The following is a 20,485-nucleotide window of genomic DNA, read 5'->3' on the forward strand; positions in this document are numbered from 1 at the left end:
GATTCAACGAAGGGACGTCAAATTTGGTGTGGGATATAGTAACAGGTGACGAAACATGGATTTATAGTTACGATTTCAAAACAAAGCAACAATCGAGCGTATAGGTCTATCGAGAAAGTGGCACGCGTGCAAAGTGCCTCTAAGCGGATGATTGCTTCTTTTTTTAATAAAACTGGACACTGGACTGGTCGTAGAAAATCATACTACGAAAATTTTCACGAGTTAAATCCATGGTGATGTAGACAACCAATTTCTAAAATGAGCCATAATGTAAAAACAAGTGACAGTCAGAAGAAAGAAACTGTATTCTATAGCTAAAGACTTCCTTTTCAAATGTCGTAATTACTTTTAAAATATTGTTTATGTAAGTGGCCAGATCCGGAAACTTGTAGTGCGCCTCACGTAATATCCCAGTTGATCATTAAGAGTTCAAAATCGTAGTTAGCCTTATTATTTGAGGTAAAAGGGATAAACTGTACAGAAATAATACATTCGTACGGTAGAGGTTAAGCGGTAAAAACTTATTATTTCTGTATAACGTTTTAATAGTGTGCTACGTGAGATACAAAAGTTATTAACGATAATAAAGAAAATTAAATAATAACAATGTAATCATACTACAAAAATCTGTAACAAACAGCCCCATTATCGATAAACTTTTTTTTATTTCAAACAAATACGAACATTAATATTCAAATATATGTAACCATTAACGGCCCTGTCTGTCAGTGAGGCTGAGTAAGCCTCAGTGCATTAAACCATGGACGTACTAAACATTAAACCGTGGCTTGCATATGCGAGAGAACGTCTCACTTTAAATAAAAACGAAATGATAAAATAAGAAATAATGGAGCAGTGGTATTGAAACTTTTACGATACCTACCATATAAAAGAAGATCAACACAACTTCTATAACAAAATATTCACAAGCGATCGCACCGATGGATTACAGCTGCATAACTAAATAGAAAAATAAATACTGAATAGCTATTTTAGATTAACAACTCTATTCCACTATATTGTAAAATCCGTTTTATTGTTAAATTTTCAAGATTATTTCTACGCAGATAAGATTATACTGCACCCGATGTATTGTAAACCTTTGATTTTTAGTAACGACTTAGCGACGTGTAATAACTGTTTGTGCTCTTAGTTTCAAATTACTTCAAAATACTTCTTTCAAAATACTTTGAGAGCAACTACAGAAACCGAACCCACTGGCTTCTTCTTGCAACGAATGATAATAATCCTGCAGCGGCTGGTCAAGCTAACAATAAAATTAAAAGCTTTTCTTTAGTTTTCTCCAGCAAGATTTTAGAGATATACCTATTTGACGCTCAATTGTTAACAGCTTTCAATGTTTAGTCTAGAATCTAGCGGCAGTGGATCGCCCTGTGAAAGAGGTTGTCCAGGGAATTACTATCACTTTTAACTATTCCTGCCGCCAAGCAGTAATGTGTCCATTATTGCGTTCAGGATTTGAAGGGTAAGGGTGCCAGTGAAATTACGGGCACATAGGACTAGTCAACTTATATCTTAGGGTGATGGGCGCAGTGGCAGTGCCCTTCAGGTCCTAGAGATTTAAAACTCTAATTGGCACGGTAACTACTATGAACAGGAACGAATAAGTCTTACGCTCGGTAAAACTTATTCAGCGTAAAACTTATTCGTTCCGTCACGTAACGGAGGCCGCAAATTCGGAACGGTGGTGTGTTCAGCAGGGCGTTCAAGGTTGCGAGTTGATGGCTTTAGTATCATAAAAAAATCTTAAATAAGTCGTCAGCTGGGTTCAATGGTACTCTTTTTGTTTCCACATTATTAAGACATTGCCTTTGGTCTCTATTAATGTGCTCAATCATGACATCAATCACGCTTTGAAGTAGTGTCGTCTCTGGTCAACCAATAAAGTATACATTTATTTGAGTTTGAGCTCCAAAGTTACGATATAAAAATTATATGTAGGCCTAAATTAACGAGTGAGTGAACAAATAAAATATCAGATAAGTATAGAAAGCCTTATGAGTCAACGCTGTGGTGATGGCAGCCCACCTTAGACTATGGAAATTCCATCCTCTAAGCAGCCCACTGACTTGATTTGAATTATTTGACGTTGTCAGCCCGTCACTTCTCCAGCAGGTGGTCAACATCCCGGGCTCTGGAGTAAAGCACGGTTATTTAGAAGCAAACGACTGATTTGACGTGGACGCCACCAAGAACAAACTAGCGGCGAGAATATAATATAATAATATATCACAATATAATACTATATAATATGATATATGTAATATAATAAGTTTTCTTGTGATGGTGAATTATACATATCTACCAATGATATACTGTATTTTATTAACACGAACACAGAAAAATCCCATCTATCTGAATGAGGTTGTGAATGTATAAAAACAGGCACCGGTAGGGAACGAAAATCCTTTCAATGTCTTGGAAACTAGCAACATTAGCAATTTCGGTACATAACATCTCTTTTTTATTAATGACAGCTGTACACTACCGTCTTACGCGTAGCGCATAGCGTGATCGCCACCTAGTCGCCAGGTCTGAGTGGCACTGCAACTTTTCGCTCCTTGTCATAACTAATGCATTTGCACTTTCGAGATATTGCCACTAGTTTTGGTTTTCTCTGAAAAATATCAGTTATGCAGATTTTGCTTAACAATAAAAGTGAAACTAAATAAGATAGATATAAAAACCCGCTTATAGAAGAAGGTAGTATCTAGATATGGTTTCGTTGATTCCAGATACGTTAATAATTTAATTTCAAATAAATATCGATTACGTTGGTTGTGAAACTGGAAAAGGGCTGAACTGCTTTGGACAGGCGTGTCGCCTACCACCAGGCGTACGACTTGTTCCTCCCGTCACTTGGCATTATAAAAAAAAACAGTGCTTGGTAGTCCAGTCCTAACTGGGTACCAGAAATATAAGCTGCCAGCGTTGCTTTTCGGCTTTCGGATATTGAGTATTCGTGACGAACCTTCATAGAATATGACAGTGCATTTATTTGTTAAGTGAGACAACGACAGGTATTTCTTTTGAACATTTTGAACACTGACGTGCAGTGGAATCATAATTTTAGAAAGTGTTCCGGTGAAAGTTCTTTTATTTTTTTCCATCCTCTAAGGGTGAAAGCCGATCATTGCGTGATAGGGGGAAAAAAGATTACCATAAGGTTTAATGATCGAAAAACCCGCAAGTGGTCAGTCCTCGATATGCTAAGAAAATCCACATGCAATACAATTTCACATGTTAATTTAGAAATTGTCACAAACGACAAACGAAACTCATTTTTAACCGACTTTAAGGAGGAGGTTCTCAATTCGACTGTATATTTCTTGGATGTTACGCGATTAAATTTGTGAACCGATTTTGATGATTCTTTTTTTGTTGGAAAGAGCGTACCTCAGTATTGGTCCCATTTAAATTTGAAGAAAATATTTCACCTCTAAGGATGGCAAACTAGGGGATTAATGAAGTTTCGCACAATTTCCTGTAACCGATTTCAATAAAACTTAGCAAATAGATCTAATTCCACGAACTTTTGAGGTCGTTTTTTTTTATAAAATATTACTATTATGTTGAATTGATTTTGGAGAAAGTGATACATTTTATTTGTGACATTTTAATTATTTTCGTATAACAAAAAAATAATTATCGAAATCAGTTCACAATCAATGTCGAAAAATCGAGTAACATACACAAAAATATATAGTCTAATTGAGAACCTGTTTTTTGAAACCGGTTAATAAATACTTTATAATACTTATTTTGGCATTTTTTTTATCTTAATACTCGCACTAAGGAACATAATATACAGATTTTATACAGATAATGCCTGGCAACGAAAAATTATAATAATTTTTAAATAAAAACATATTGACATTTGACATTGCCGCATAGATTCTTGCTGGGCTACGTTATCAAATAATTATAGATAATATTTTGCATATATTTACAAGTTAATCAAACTTTGCATTTGATTGTTTTTAAAATTTATTATATAATTAAAACTGTGTATTTACATAAATTCCATTTGCACAAAATGCCAAGTTATTAAGAAGATTGGATTAATTACCCACTTTGACAAAACAATGCCTCAGTCAGAGTTTTGGCCGTTTGGAAGCAAATTATTCGAAGATTGTAACAATGGAGAAGCTTCAGTTCTAGTACGTATTCCATTAATAGGAACAGGTCAGTCAGGCTAACTTTATCATGAAAATACATTGCATCAGGTTTCCGTACAAAGACTACAATGTATGCTCCATTTTATAAGAAGTTAAATGATTGGAAATGACATTTTTTATGGCCGTAGGCACCACGTCACATACCAAATAATGTTTTGGAAAAAATCCAAGCTATTCTATTTTGTAAAACGTGTGATCATCTTGTAGCTGCATACGTCATAGCTGCTCGCCGCAACTCGCTAGTATAAACGTATGCAGTGGTCGTGGTTTTAACACGCAGATGTAGCTACGATCGCGTAATGAGTCTGTAAATAGTTTGGGTCAAAATTATGAGCCATAGTAATATTGCTCAATACAATTATGTAAGTGGTAAGTAACTTACCACATAATAAAGACACTAACATTTTGTACGAAAACAGGAAGTAGATACGTAAAATTCAATTTTTTTTGTTATAGTCCATGGCTTGGATTTGCTAATCAGGAACTATGTGATAGGTCTATCTATCTTTGAAATTAAATAATAATGGCATTAAAAAAGTATTACTTTCCCTACTATTATTTTTTTAAACAGCAAAAGCAACTGGGGGACATGGAGGGTGAGGTCAAAGTGATCCAAATGGAACTGGCGGCCATACGAAAAGATCGACTCGATCTTCATAATCGCCAACATAGCGATATTGTAAGTAAGCCGTTTTTATTAGTGCCCATATTCGTAGCAGCGTTTTTAAGATTATAATCGCGTGGACTCTAACCACGACTGCTTTTCGGTTGGTATTTAGCGATGCCAGCTTGTGCCTCACCATTAATCCATAATGTAACTAAACGTGCTTGTTTTTTATCAAAATTCTTTAGCATGTTGTGCGTAATATTTGCCCCAGAATTGTTATGTTACCTATATAATATTTAATATGTATTCTAATTTTTATATCGTGTAGATGACGAATGCTTTAGGTACGAAAAACCCGTATAGATTTATGCACATTATTTTGTTTTGTTAATTGTAAATTTAAAAATTGAATAAATAATAATGAAAAGAAAATCAGCACGTTTTCGCAGCACAAAAGTACAAGTAACAAAGAAACTAACCAATTAGATGCCTCGCGTTAGCCGTTTACCAGATTGCTTATTTCGATTAGTCAGGCTGTCCACGGTTAGGCGTCAAGGAGGGAAAGTAATTTAAATAATGTGAATTAGATGTTTTGCTTAATGAAGATATTATTTTATTTTTAAAAGTAATAAATTTCTCCATTCAAGGACTTTTTAAAGTTGCTTGTCTCATCTGGAAATCGAAACTACAAAATATGAAAAAAATAAAATATATTTTTATGATATCGATCCTAAGGGTAAATTGTAACAATTAACCCCTTTTCAGTAACGTAGAATCTTAAATTAAAGGAACACCATTAATTATACAATTATTGGTTAAAGTAGAAACAAACCGAAAAATGCCAATGTATTTACGGTACCTACTTACAAATTCATTTATCAATTGTTTAAAATGTGATCCATCTTCTTGTATGCAAGTTTTCAATATTTTGATAAGTTTGCTGCTCGTATTATTATATTAAATGTTCGAAATAATACACAACAACACCGTTTTAACTTGTCCACATTGTCAAATTGCTTCTTGGTTATTAAATATTTCAATACCCTCAGAAAAAAATACATACGTTTATACATATGTATAGTCAGTTCTGGAGATCTCACTGGACAATGAATCGGTCCATGCATATCTAGGAAGGAAAACAACCATTAAGAGCTTTGGCTGTTCTCCGATAGTTATAAACTGGAGTTCCATCTTGATGTACGAATATCTACAGTAAAAGGCATTATAAGGAATTCATTTTTCTAAACTTAAGAGTTAAATTTCATGGTGTTCCTTCAATGTCAATTACTATGTTACTTAAAAGAAACTAATTCTTTATAATTAAATGACCCTTTTGATCGGCATCATAAAAATACAAGATGTTTCATTTTCAAATTTGATCAGTTCGGTTCCCAGATGAGGCAAGTAACTTTCAAAAATCTTGAATGCCGTATTACTTATTTAAAAAAAAAGTCTCCATGAAAGAAAGCATCTTGTCTACAAAATTTAAAGTGCTTTCAGTCCGTGTCGCATAGCCGTGGGACATCCTGTTTATTTAAATAACAGTCCCATATTATCTTTTCTACCTAAGTTTTGCTTGTAACTCTTCCGGGGTGCCCGTAGTCTCCCCGGAACTGCCTATCTCTCGGGTGGGTACATAGAGACAATTATTGAAATAACAGTCCCATTACTTTCTCCATAAGTTTTGTTTATAGTAACTCTATCTAACAACCTCTTGGTTATGCGTGATGGGCACTATAACCTGTGGGACCAAGCCCGCACAAGGACCATCTAACTCAAGTTATTATTGGAATTGAAATAAGAGTAAAAATTGCTTCAACATTTCTTTGCATGCCCTCGACGCACTTATATAATTGTCAACAAGGTAAGCTGTGGCGAAAGGCGAAGGGCAAATCTCTTCCAACCGATGAACAGTTATAACAAACATTACACAAACTAGATTATTAAACAGGTGTTTATGCAGAATAAACCAGGGTATTTATTTGTACCGCAAAATTACTCTGCTATGTTTCGGAATTAAACGTCGGAGGAGCCAGTACAAGCATAGATATAGGATCTTATATCTCACGACCGGCATCTCGTTGTCTATTACGGCGGGTACCAATTTTCTTCAGATGAACCGTTAACTTGATATTGTTAAAAACATATTAATACCAAATGCCTTTTTTTTATTAAATTAAAAACTGACCTCTAAAGTTCGTGGAATTACATGTATTTGCCAAGTTTTATTTGAAATCGCTGCGTGAAACCGATTTCATCACCTACTTTGATACTCTTAGACGTGGAGTATTGTCTTCAAATTTAAATAGAACCAATACTGAGGTACCCTCTTTCCAACAAAAAAAAAATCATCAAAATCATTTCACAGATTATATCACAGCCGGAGTAATCGCGTAACGTACATACAAGAAAAAATACAGTCGAATTGAGAACCTCCTTCTTTTTTGAATTCGGTTAAAAAAGGCAAAAAGAAAAATAGAAAGTCCGTATAATGCCAATTATTTTTATTGATTGTTTGAACGAAATCGTCACTTAACGCCTGGTTAATATAAGAACCTATGATCAGTATTTTCGTGAACATGTCTTTGCGGGTGTTAATCGTACAGGCGTTTTATTACTGCCAGATTTACCGTGAATATTATCTAGTAAATATATATCAGCAATTAGAGGCATATAGGTTTACAAATAATACGTACCTTACTTGCTAATTAAACGTGTTAATTGTAAATCTTTTATTGTTCGTCATTATGTTTCTCGTATTATTATAAAAAAAGCTACGTACAATTATTTAGGTATTATTTATTAATTTCAGGATGAGGATGTCGTCAAAGATACAACTACGACTATAAGGGATACAACAAAAATAGATGAGAAATATCAAACATTCACAGAGGTAAATAGTATAAAGGCCCGTCCACACTTTTGTAAGTATGCTTCCCCGCAAATAAACCTGCATAAAGCCTGCACACACTCGTAGATGTGTATATGTGTGCTGTACAAGTGAGAATGGCATCCTCATCAAGCCACTTTTTCTTTATGATATCAAGTAGCGTGACGAATAAATCGTACGCCTAGTGGTAAGCGAGTGGTATCCATAACAACTGCAGTGCCACTCAGAGCTTTAATCGCAAAGATCTGAGGTGCACTGCCATGTAGGCCGTCACCCAGAGACAACGTGACAAATCTCATGTGCCTGTAATTTCACTAGCTACCTTATCCTTCAAAACCAAAGTAAGCATCTTCGGTTATCGCAGTAATCTGCTTAACGACAGAAAGAGGTGGTAGAACTTCCCTGGACGAACCATTTCACAAGGAGCTACTACTACTAAAAGTAATACGGTGTGAACATTGACTATGAAGTTTGGTCGCGATTAAGCGGAACTGTCTAGCCATTTTTACCTAACTCTTTTTTATACGAAATATATTATGTATGAAATTCTATATCATTTAGATGTCGAAACTCCGCGAAGAATTGATAAGGGCCAAAAACACGGCGGATGAAGAGAGGTTCAAGCGCGAAAAGTATGAGACAAAGCTGCAGGACCTGGAGATGAAACTAAACGGCATCTGCTGCACTGGCGTCGTATTCGATGCTAAGGTACATCTTTTTGATTTTATGACCATTAAAACTAGTTGTTTTATTCACATATTCACGTTGCACATGTAGAGTTGGATATTATAGGCAGTTTTGGGTTATTTTCCAAAAAATTTAAAATAGTGGAAATTTTTCACAAAAAATTGTGAAAAATTGGAAAATTATAATTTGAAGACTTATATTATGTTCTGCGTTTAGATACATCTATGTAACATTAATTATAAAATTAAATTTTGTAATCATTGCTAAATGTAATTTTTTAAACTCCGCTTGGCTTATTTTCAGAAATTCTCATATAGATTTTAACTTTTGACAGTTGTTACTGTCAAATGTGGAAAAATGAGGGAATAATTTTCAGGAAAATATTTACTTTTTTAAAAATTGTGATTTTTCAAAATGATACTTTTCCATGACCCAATACTAGCGATACCTAAATATAAATATGTTTATGAAAGTAAGTAATACTATATTAGCAATCATCTTATCGAATTAAAAAAATGTTTATAACTTTGCAGCAGGAATCAAAGAAGCATACAGAAAGCGAAGTCACTAATTTGAAATCACAGCTGCGCGACCTGAAAGATGAGTTGGAAGAATTGAGGTTGACTGTAACAGAAAAGACTGAGCAATTACAAGAGTATCGTGTCAAGGTAAGTAGACTTGGATAGTACTTTAATTTGTACATAATTGTTAATGAAACTTAAGGCAGGATTGGACATTGTTGTCGACTGTAGGCTGTGGATGAGTAGCTACGAATAATTGGGTTACGTTTTAGAATATTGCTATTTGGGTCTGTTTGCGAAACCTACTTCTTCAACTAAATACTTTTATGTATAGGAACATACAATACAATACAAGACAATATTTAGTATAGTGAATAGTTTTTAAGTCGAATCATAATTATCCAGTCAGTAATAATTTTTTACATTTCGCTCAGCATAAGGGGTAGACATTAAGAATACTGTTTATCTTATTATATAAATAGCCTCCCAAAAAACAGAAATTACGCTGTGCACAATTAGTGTAAAGTGTAGTCGAAGGGCAGACAGTGCATTTACGCCGAACAGTGTTTATTTTGTCAAGAGTCGAAGGAGATTAGTGTGTGTTTGGTTAAAGCCGTGTGGAGGATAAACAGCTGACGTACTGAAAGGACCTCACAGGTTTTGTAAAGATCAGAGGTTGGATATCTGAAAGGAAGGTTCCATCCCACCTTGAGTATCGCACGTTGCGCTCGTTACAGCCGAAGAAGTTGCTGCTTGGAAGATCCACCCCAAACTGTTATGCAATGTGTCGTGAGAGATTGACAGAGAGCCAAATACACAAGTCGCAAAACTTTCACGTCAGCAACGAGACTGAGGTTTTTAAAAACATAAATTAATTTACGTAACCGTAGGGAAAGACTCTCAATATGATAGCTAAAAGAAAGTATGCTATCTAGCTGGACACCCAAGTATTTGATGCAGTGAGTGCGGAGTAAGGATGGACAAGAGCAGGAATTTTTAGAAAAGGAAGGACACGAATGAGCCGTGACAGTGAAAGAGGTGGCGGATGGAAGACCACGACTTGAAAGAGAGAAAGGGAGACACATTGTTTTATCCACGTTAAGGATGAGAAGGTTCTGAGAAAGCCATGCAGAAACTGAATTAAAGCCCAATTACGCATAGTAAAACACACGGACTCCCAGGATTCGCCAAAGAATATCAAGGCAGTGTCAAAAAACGGTTCTATTTTTACATATGCCGTATGTAAAAATGGAACCGTTTTTTAATTGCATGTTACAGAGGTGGTTAATATACGCTAAAAAGGTAGGGCCGAGAATACTGCCCTGGGGCACACCATACGTGCTCGGAAGTTACTTACTGTTTAAATCTCCAATCCTAACATACTGTAGTCTATCAACGAGATAAATTACAAAAAGGCCAAGCTGAAGTCCTCGAATACCCAACCTTTCCAGTTTAGTAATGAGTAGTGGAACTGATATTGTATCGAATGCTTTGGCGAGGTCGAGGAATACAGCCATTACCTTCTGCTTGTTATCAAGTTTAGCAACGACTTCGTTAGTTAGGTCTGATACAGCATTATTTGTAGAAATACCAGGCCGGAAACCATACTGAGAGGTAAACAACAATTTATTTTTTTCCAGGTAATTCATCAGTCTACTATTTTTATGTCTCTCTAGAATTTTAAACAGGGTGGGCAAAATTGAAATAGGTCTGTAGTTGTTTATTTGACCTCTGTCCCCACTCTTGAACACCGGATGAATTATAGCAAGCTTGAAGGCCTCGGGGAAGACATCGGTACTAAAGGAAAGATTACATAGGAACGTTATTGGGGAAACTAAAATATGTATGAATTTTTTTAAAAAGGAGCCCGAAATGCCATCGTAGCCCACAGCACAGTCACTACGAAGATTCGTCACAATTCCCTCCACCTCGACCTCATCAGTAGGTAACAGGACGAATGCGTTTGCACTAGAAATAGAACACGAATCAGAGGAATGCTCAATGGGACCCGCGGGGATACCTTCAGCCAAACTACGTCCAATGTTATCGAAATATAAATTAATATTGTCTATTGAATTAACAGGACTAGCAGACACGAGTTCAAGCCCAGGTTTTCTCTCTTTGGAAGCAAAAGAGATGTTCTTAATAACTTTCCAAAGTTTTTTATTATTATTTTGAGCATTACGTAACTGCTCCCTGTCATATTCAGATTTAGCTTTATATAAGATTGTCGAGCAATAATTTCTACATATGTCTCGCATAGGTGGTCTTGAGGATTATCTTTTGGTGATTTTTTGACTTTCAGGTGAAGCTGGTCACGATTTCTGAGGCCCCTTAGAAGTCCCAGAGTCATCCATGGCTTCTTAAGTGTTTTACGATTTGAGACAACTTTGATAAGGGCATTTGCCGTCATGTCACGGTTTAAGGAGTTAAGAAAATAGGGAGTAGCTAGGTTTACTTCTCTCATATTATATAAGTAATTGTTTAAAATCAAAATTTAAAAGGTCAAGTTCTAAATTTACATAGTCAAGTAATTTAATGGTTTTTGTTTTTTGAGAATTTGCTACGGAAAGTTTAGCTTTAAGGAAGAATAAAACAGAATCATGATCGGTGATTGATGTATGCGCTATAAAACAGTAGGCTGGGTATTTTGTTTTTAAAATAACGTGGTCTATACAAGAGTAATTATTACGAATGGAAAAAGAGTGAGCAGGGAGCATCCCATGGAAGGCAACCATAGTCAGATAGTCGGAGGCACGCAGATCACTTGAGCTCGTGGAAATGTCAATATTTATATCTCCTACAAGTACAATATTACTACATGTTGTGAAACAGTTCAGAAGTTGATCTAAAGAAGAAAGAAAATTAGATATATTAGAAGGGGGACGATAATGAAATGAAAAGTAATGACAATTAAACCGACTTAAGTATGCTTCATTTCAGTACCTTCAAGCACAGCAACAGGTGGAGGAATTGAAACGACAACTGGACGTGGTAGACTATGACAGCAAACAGGTCTCCGATCACATTCAGCTCGAAATACAGAAAATGAAGGTGATTGATTTGTTAATTAAATATTTTTTTAACTAAATTTAACTAGGAAGGAAATCGAAGTTGTAGCGGGTCGTAATCTTTCCAATATGCAACAAATTATTTCTATTGCTTTAACGTCATGTTTATTCTAACAGATGCAATTTCAAGAGAAGCTTCAAGAGCTGTCGCCGCTGCCTGATCTTCTGAAGGGAGCCCAAATCCAGTTGCAGGAAGCAAAACAATTACAGAGGCTAGCGGAAGATAGTTCCAGCCAACTTTCCAATGAATTGCATAGAGTCAAAGAAAAGGTAATTCATATAATATCAAAAAAGGTAATATTTTAAAACTTAACTAGATATAACCTATATCTAAATAAACTGTAAAGTAGCCTACTTACACTACCAACAGGAGTGTCAGTATTGGTAAAAATGAATTTCGATAGATAGACCATCTTGAGCAGCGCTTAATTGGACCTGATACAATTAATTCACCGGTACTTGAGACACATTCATTCATCTCAGCCCGTTAACACCTACTAATGGGTATAGGGCTGCTATTTTGCACACCATCTCATCGGTCCTGTGCGAGTCTCATCCACAGTCTTCCGGCCACCCCGATGAAATCGTCCGACCATCTACTATGTGATCTCCCTCGAAGACGTCTCGCTCTTACCGGGTACCACTCAGTGACCGCCTTGGTCCATCAGTCGTTGTCCCGCCTAGCAACGTCTCCTGCCCATCTCCATTGAGATACTACCGATATAAATTTAACCTGTATGTTTTCAAGAAATGGTTGCACTGATCATACGGTAACGGTGTCAATTATACCGTTTTATTTAGGTAAATATATCGGTTTTCCATTGGTACTGATATTCAGGTATCGACATGGAAAATGCCAGTATAATACGAGTACATGTACTTTTTTATACCGGTACCAAGCTCTGACTCTAAAGTCTTGTCCATGACAGTTTCAACACAATCTTTTAAAACGATAATATCTGCCTGTAGCAGAGTACATGATGACTACCTTTTACTACAATTAAGTCGTCAGATAAATTACCTCAAACTCAAACTCAAAATATCTTTATTTCATTGGTAAAAAAATTACACCATCAAATTAATTACAACAATCACTCATTGTTTTTGTTAAAAATTAAATAATTTTACATTTAGACATTGCCATTACTGTTACTGCTATTTGTATAAGCGTTAAATACGTACGTCAAGTGTCCGCTGGAGATGAATTCCAAGCATCTTTGTCCTGGATATATTAGTAACACTGTAGTAGCTCTTATTAAATAGCGCATTTTAGTATAGTTTTTAAATTTCCTATGGGACAGTTGGGTTGCTCCACCGGATATTTTATTATAAAACCATACACAGTTTCCTAAGAAAGATGAGTTTAATTTATGCAATCTAAATGCTTTCAGGGAACAAAAGGATATTTTTTCGTATGTACATTACAATAGCGTAAATGTACCTATTGGCAAGTCACTGTCATTATTTTAATTTCCAATTCAAAAACAATTCTCTCAATGAGTCACGACAATACATATTATAAATACTACGAATCGCCCTTTTTTGTAAAACAAATACTTACTGAATGTCAGACCCGTGTCCCCATAATAAAATTCCATATGATAAAAGACTATGAAAATAACTAAAATACACAGCTCGAGCTGTTTGTATGTTCGTCATTTGCGAATTTTCCTAACCGCGTAAGCCGCGGAGCTTAGTTTACTCACGAAATTTGTTATATGTGGACCCCACTGTAATTTTTAATCTATTGTAATGCCTAAAAAGGCGGTACTGTCTGTTTAATGTAACACTTCATTATTCAATGATACCGGAGTCTCTTGTCTACAGATTTTCTAATGAATAAGATTAACATTGAATTAATTTTATGGCTCCTTTTGTATCTTTTTATATGCTTAAATACCTGCCAACTTATAGTTTTTGCTGTGTTCGTTTATTACATAACATTTGATTTGATTTGATAGTCATTAAGTGAGGAAACCTGTATGCTAGTTCATATCCAGTTTTTCTCAAACTATTTATTTTCTATGTGTAACAATCGCGAAAATCTAAGAACTCGATATGTACTCTTTTGACTATTTTAAATATATCGTTGAATTTACTTTATTATGTCTATAGCTGTGATGCTTTATTTTAACCGAGTACTCTTCTCATGAACCGAGTTATTCGGCCGAGTACACCGAGTACCGAGTAGCAAAACGAGTACTCGGCGCAGTCTCAAATAACTTACCTATTTATTTCATCACACTGTTTTTACAAAATTCTAATTATCTCGAAAATGACATTTTGGGGGTTGGTTATAGTTTGCATAACTATGTCCAACTACATATCTCGTAAGTATTGTGCTCGACGGTAGACAGCCGATTACAATACAATATAAATTAATTTGTCAAAACCATGTCAAAACAGGGGTCTGGCAACGTATCCCACGAACGCAAGCTACGCAGCAGAAGTGAAGTTTTCATCGTTGCAATTTTACTAAATAAGGATGAAAACAATAATTCCATTTTTGTTTTGAATACTTTGTGTTTTAGGTTCTAATACAACCAAAAATATATATAATTTTTTTATTCTCACCTAATGGTAAAAAAATTGACATTTTTTAATTTTTTTAACATTTTTGTGTAGGATAATTTTTCACACTGTTAAGTGCCTGTCCATAATTTGCAAGCAAATATTTAGCTCGTACTTTAGTAGGCGAAAGTTACTTTTTACTCCTAAATTTGTTATTTGTCTTTTATTTAAAACAAATAAAGTGTCAGGATCAAGATAAGTACCATTTAAATAACCACACCAAATTTGGTAGTAAGCAAGTTTGGTTTGCCCGAGAAAAATATGTCAAAAAATAACTACCAGAGTCTCACTATAATCCAGTATTTGTATTACCTATGACAATAAGCAATATTCTAGGATTTTCAAGCTAATCAAGCGGAAGGTCCAACTACCACACTCTTACCGCATCGGGGCGCATGGCGCCGCCTTATTGGAGAAATTATAGTAGGCGCGTTATTGCTCAAGGTCATCAACGCAAGGTCATCAACGCTTGTCAGCGTCTTAATATTTAATACTTGTTTCAGTTGATAACAGCTGTGAACAATCTGAATCAAGAGAAAGCAGAAAAACTGAAACTTCAAGAAGAAAATAAACGTATAAAAACTTCACTGGAAGACTCCACGAAGGAACTTGAAGAACTGAGAAAATCGACGGCGGAAAACAAGTAAATATAATATCAATGATAAGCTAAAACTATTTATTTTGAACCAGAAGTAATAGCTTTGATATAATAAAGCCACATGTGATCGTTCGTCAAAATCATAGAAGTAATACGAAACACATAAAACAAATATGTATATTTAATGATTTAAAACTATATAACTCTCATATTTGAGCGTAAAAAGTTATCGACTGATTCGGGAATTTTTAATCGTCTCTCAAGTAGGTTTTTTCAGATGTGGCCTTATCGCATCAAAGTTGCAAATTGTAAGTCGGTACAGTGTACTTAAAACGATTAAAACGAGTAGTTTTAGGTCTCAATTTTCGTTTGTCGACCGTTTGTAAGCAATTGCATTTTGTAAGCGCGTAATTGGAACCCAAATATAATCTTGGCCACATTGAAAGTGGTAATTTTTTCCTTCGCAACACTTCACGCTGTTTGGAGGAACCTTAGGAAAAAGAAAAAAATAGCAAAAATATAAATTACTTCTGTTGTTAGATGCCAGGTATTAAGGCTAGAAGAGAAGTTATCTCAACAAGAAACAAGATTCAAAGAAAAATCAGTGGAATGTGCAGCGTTGCTGAAAGATCTTGATGAACTACGTATAGAGACTAATAGGTAAGTTGCTACTAGTGTCGTTTTAACAACATGAATGTAATCCAGATTAAAAAAATACTGATTGTGCCACGAAGCCATAGAAACGTATTTATTTTTATTATTACTGCGGTCGCTTCCGAACTTGAGTTATAACGCCTACTTCTGATCAAGTGGATATATTTCTTCTGTCTCTTCTTATGTATCTGCTGTCTATTGACAAATTGTTTGATCAAATTCTAGGCGTCACATTGAACGGTGATAAAAATGAAATATTAATACGAACAGCGTAAAAATTATTGCAGTCTGTTCAAATCATAACTGTAGGTTTGACGGCACCAATTCACTTGCGAATTAATTTAAAACCATACTTTTTTGTTTTTTTTTTATTTATAAAAAGAGTTTATAAAAATCAAACCTAAATTCGTTAAATGTCAGGTACACTTTTAATACACGTCTGCAATCAAACAGTGTACCTTAAGTCATTAGGATAACGATCATTATCGTCAACCCATTTGTACGTCTCACTGCCGGGCACGGGTCTCCTTTCAGAGGAGGGCTTAGGCCATAGTCCGCCACGCTATCCCAGTGCGGGTTGGCGACTTCACACGTTTTCCGAGGGTTGTGAACCTTCTTCAACGCGCAGCTTACATCATTCACCGAAAAGCTGATGATAAATTTCAAATTAAATTTCGCACATAAATTCCGAGAAACTCAGAGCTGCGAGCCCGGATTCGAACCCACGACCCTCTGTTTGAGAGGCAGTAGGTCAAACCATTAGGCTACGACGGGTTAGTATAAGGTTGATTTTTATTAAAGAATCATTTTCATAAGTTTCAACGCTCAAAACATTTTGACTCTGTCAAAATTACCGTGGTCTCATCGCAATCATGTTGGTTAGGTCACTGTCACGGAGCAAGGAGCGCTCAGACTCTATGCGACGATATCTTCAGACTCAAATATCGGAGTTGGAACGGCAGCTCGTGCAAAGTCGTGCACAGTGTCGAGCTTGCCAGAAGGAGAGAGACGAAGTGAGTCAATTCTTCCATATTGTATTCTTGCTTGCTGGACGCTGCTTGTTCTAGAGAACGATTGTGAAAATATAATTATTAACCTTTTGACCGCCAATGACAAAAACTAGTTTTGTTCCCTAGAGGCGAACCCTCATAGTGATGTGATATGTTATGAATTTCCTTATATGAATTCCAATCTTCTAAGTCAATGAAGAACATAAGTAAACATAAAATGCAACTATGAATCCATACCTAAGTAGAATACACAAGTAACATAAGGAATATCTTAATATTTATTATCTAATTTCAATTGAAAATTAAATGGTTTCATTGACGCTTTAAGGCGTCATTGGCGTATCAGCCAAGTTAATGTAAGACGCTTTAAATCGTCCACGGCGGTCAAGGGGTTAATATATATCGAGTTCTTAGCTTTTCGCGATTGTTACACAGGAAATATAACTATTTTTTTCGGATATAAATCGCGTAGGAATGTTTGATTTTTTAAACAAACGATGTTTCGCGCCCTTTTCTGGTCCCATTGATCATTCATTCATTCATGGAACTTCTAAAGGGCTTCCAAAGTTGTCTGAAAATACAAATATGATTTAGATAAAAAAGAAATAGTTTCATTTCCTAATTAGTAACATATTTTTAATATAAAGAAGTAATTGGTTAGTGTACATGTTCATGATACGCCAATTAAAGTTATTTTAAACAATGAAAACTTAGAAATATAAACAAATAGCTGATAATAAGTACTTCGAGTAGCCTCCTCATCCCCTATTTTACCTTGAGGCGTAATTTATGAAAAATGTTGAACCATTGTTTTTTTGTTACAAAAGGTATTTACACATAAGTTTTCAGATTCCTTGCTTGGGAAATTATTGGTTCTCCATACAAACTTTCATCCCCTATTTCATCTCCTTTAAGATTTATTTTTGTGACAAAATGTAGCCTATGTCCTTCTCATATGTCTCATCTATCTCTATACCGAGATTCATCAAATTTGATTCAGGCGCTTAGGCGCGAAAACGTAACAGACAGAGTTACTTATATTTTTTGCAGATTCGCCAACGCATGCAGATTCAAATAAACAATTTGCAAGAAAACTTCGAGTTGGTTGAAATCCGGCTCCGCACGTTACAGGGGCAGGTGACTTCACTGAAAACCAGCTACACCGTCATGCTCTCCGACGATGAGGATAGCGGCGACTTCAACAAGATTACCACCTCCTAAGCTGATAATATGACTACCTAAACCATTAATTACTTTGTCTTTGTATCTTGAATTGTTTACAGAGCATTATTCGTGTCAAAGAAATTTTTATGAAGAGTAGTATGTAATAATTATTTACATTTAATTTTTCATACTCTATAATTGCAGTTATTTTTGTAAGTAGGTAACTAGACGCAAATAAATAATAAATTACTGGGCATCAAACAGCAATAGGAAAAGCATCAAAAATAAAATGAAAACATTAAAAGTGTGTTTGTTTACTTTTTCATCAATTGCATAGAAAATATTCGGACACTGCTCCATACTTAATTTTGCTACTGGTGTATACTGATTATAATGTAAAATAAATTCGCTTAAATCGGCCGTTTCACAACCCCTGAATTAGAAGTAATTGCGTAGTTATTTAAGAAAACAACATGTTTATTCGCTGAAAAATGTTGTTAACAATGAAGGAGTTATAGTATCTTATTTTTTAAGATCGTACATTTGACCAAAAGTTACTCATTTCCTTTGCATTTTTGATATAGAATGCATTTAAAATTAAATTTGTACGATGGCATAAACAACAATTACTAGTTAATTAGGTATATTATTATAAAATAGGAACTCAAAAATACAACAAACATTAGTGAAATTTTACATTTTATACTATGAAGTAAAAATCATCAATATTTTAATAGCGTTGAGTAACTAACAAATTATGCCATTTCATTGTAAATTATTTACAATTTAATTCCTTCACAGCCTCCAGTAATATAATAAATAATTTCGGTGGCAATACAAACATCGATCTTTAGTAAAACTATGGATTTGTTTGGGATATATTTCTATTTTAATCTTTGTGTTTCTAGGATGTCTAGTTTTAACTAAATTAAAGTTGCCTAGATTTTGTTTGACAAAAACACAGGCCTCATAAATATACATTGATAGTAGGGTATTATTAACCATTTTGTCTTTAGTTTATTTTTAGTTTCCTTAAGTGAGGAACGCAACTTTTTCGCTGACACACACCAAACATGGCATTGATACATTTCCTCTGGGTTTTAAATAGTGACAAATTATGTGTTACAATGGTTACAGCAGCCTTTCTCCAGAGCAGTAGTCCATATCGCAAACTATAACTACATATATGCGTGATAAATACAAAGAGCAATATTTTGGGATGTGATTGAACGTCAATTGTCGTCTTCGATATTACTTAAGTGCATTAAATTCAAGTTTCAACGCTCAAAACATTTTGACTTTATCAAAATTACCGTGTGCTCATCGCAATCATGTTGGTTAGATCACTGTCACGGAGCAAGGAGAGCTCAAACTCTATAAGACGATAATACCTTCGGACTCAAATATCATAATAGCCGGATTGGCAGCTCGTGCTTAGTCGTGCCGAGCTTGCCAGTAGGAGAGAGACGAAGTGAATCCTAGAGAGTGTAGATGGCGTAACTTGGATAAAAAAAAATAAAGTATTGAATGTCGGTAGTTTGAGGTATGTCATACTAAATAAGAAGTTTAAAATATGAAAAAACAAATCCAAAACATTTTAACAACACTTAGGAATCTTCAATTCAAATTCATTTACCATTATTTAAGTAAATGGTGAAAACTGTCGATGGAAAGATAAGAAATTGTAGGTTTGTCAATACTTTTTTATTTCTTAGTTTGCACTAAATTGTATAGATGGCATTTCTTTTAATTTAGTTTCGAAACTTAGTTAACTTAAAATACTAATATTACAGACTCAGCTTTTTTGCGTTTTTATTGTATGTTATTGATATAATATAATCAACACTTGAACAGTAGGGATAACCTTGACGAAAATGTAATTGCTGCCTCTGTTGGCCTTATTAAGTATTATTACAGTCGCATCGCGGGTTTACTAGGTAGCATCTATTGATCAGCGTTGAGAATCAAAAGAGTCCGAATAAGCGGAGTTACGAGTGTGACATTTTGTATGAGATTGGGGTACCGGTACTAGTACATAGGGCGCACTATAAGTTTCCGGAACTAGCCACTTACATAAATAATATTTAAAAAATAATTAGAACATTTCAAAATGGCACTCTTTGGCTGTAGAATACAGTTTGTTTCATCTGACTGTCACTTGTTTTTACATTGTGGCGTCATTTTAGAAATTGGTTGTCTACATCACCATGTATTTAACTCGTGAAAATTTGCGTAGCATGATGTTCTACGACTTTAAGTGTAATTTAACACCACAGCGGAGCTTCGCTCGGCTTTAAACTGTTTTTGGCGATGAAGCACCAAGCAAGACGACTATTTATAGCTGGTTTGTAGAATTCAAACGCGGTCGTGTGAATCTCAGTGAGAGACAGACAAATGAATTTTTGAAGGTGAACAACGTTGACCTTTTGAGCCATCCCGCGTACAGTTCCGACCTGGCACCTAGTGACTTTTACTTATTTCCAAAAATTAAGAACCAGTTACGCGGTCAACGA

The 20,485-nt window shown here is 35.0% G+C and overlaps 1 protein-coding gene across 1 annotated transcript; it reads left to right on the plus strand.

The window, feature by feature from the left end:
- Nucleotides 1-3,909: 3,909 nt before the first annotated feature.
- LOC113229111 (interactor of constitutive active ROPs 5-like) lies at nucleotides 3,910-18,250 on the plus strand. The gene is made up of 11 exons (XM_026462608.1): nucleotides 3,910-4,181; nucleotides 4,771-4,878; nucleotides 7,619-7,699; nucleotides 8,258-8,404; nucleotides 8,917-9,051; nucleotides 11,848-11,958; nucleotides 12,093-12,245; nucleotides 15,050-15,189; nucleotides 15,685-15,804; nucleotides 16,682-16,811; nucleotides 17,859-18,250. The coding sequence occupies exons 1-11, from the start codon at nucleotides 4,107-4,109 to the stop codon at nucleotides 18,027-18,029; spliced, it is 1,371 nt and encodes a 456-aa protein (XP_026318393.1). The 5' UTR covers nucleotides 3,910-4,106; the 3' UTR covers nucleotides 18,030-18,250.
- Nucleotides 18,251-20,485: the final 2,235 nt, after the last annotated feature.

Source organism: Hyposmocoma kahamanoa, unplaced genomic scaffold (genome assembly GCF_003589595.1).
Source record: "Hyposmocoma kahamanoa isolate Upper Pololo Valley unplaced genomic scaffold, ASM358959v1 100021, whole genome shotgun sequence".
NCBI lineage: Eukaryota > Metazoa > Arthropoda > Insecta > Lepidoptera > Cosmopterigidae > Hyposmocoma > Hyposmocoma kahamanoa.

Bases quoted from the DNA above. Each gene is read 5' to 3' on its own strand.
- LOC113229111 (XM_026462608.1), top strand. From the start codon at position 4,107: ATGCCTCAGTCAGAGTTTTGGCCGTTTGGAAGCAAATTATTCGAAGAT. The intron at 7,700-8,257 runs GTAAATAGTATA...TATATCATTTAG, and splicing joins AATATCAAACATTCACAGAG to ATGTCGAAACTCCGCGAAGA. The intron at 16,812-17,858 runs GTGAGTCAATTC...TATTTTTTGCAG, and splicing joins GCCAGAAGGAGAGAGACGAA to ATTCGCCAACGCATGCAGAT.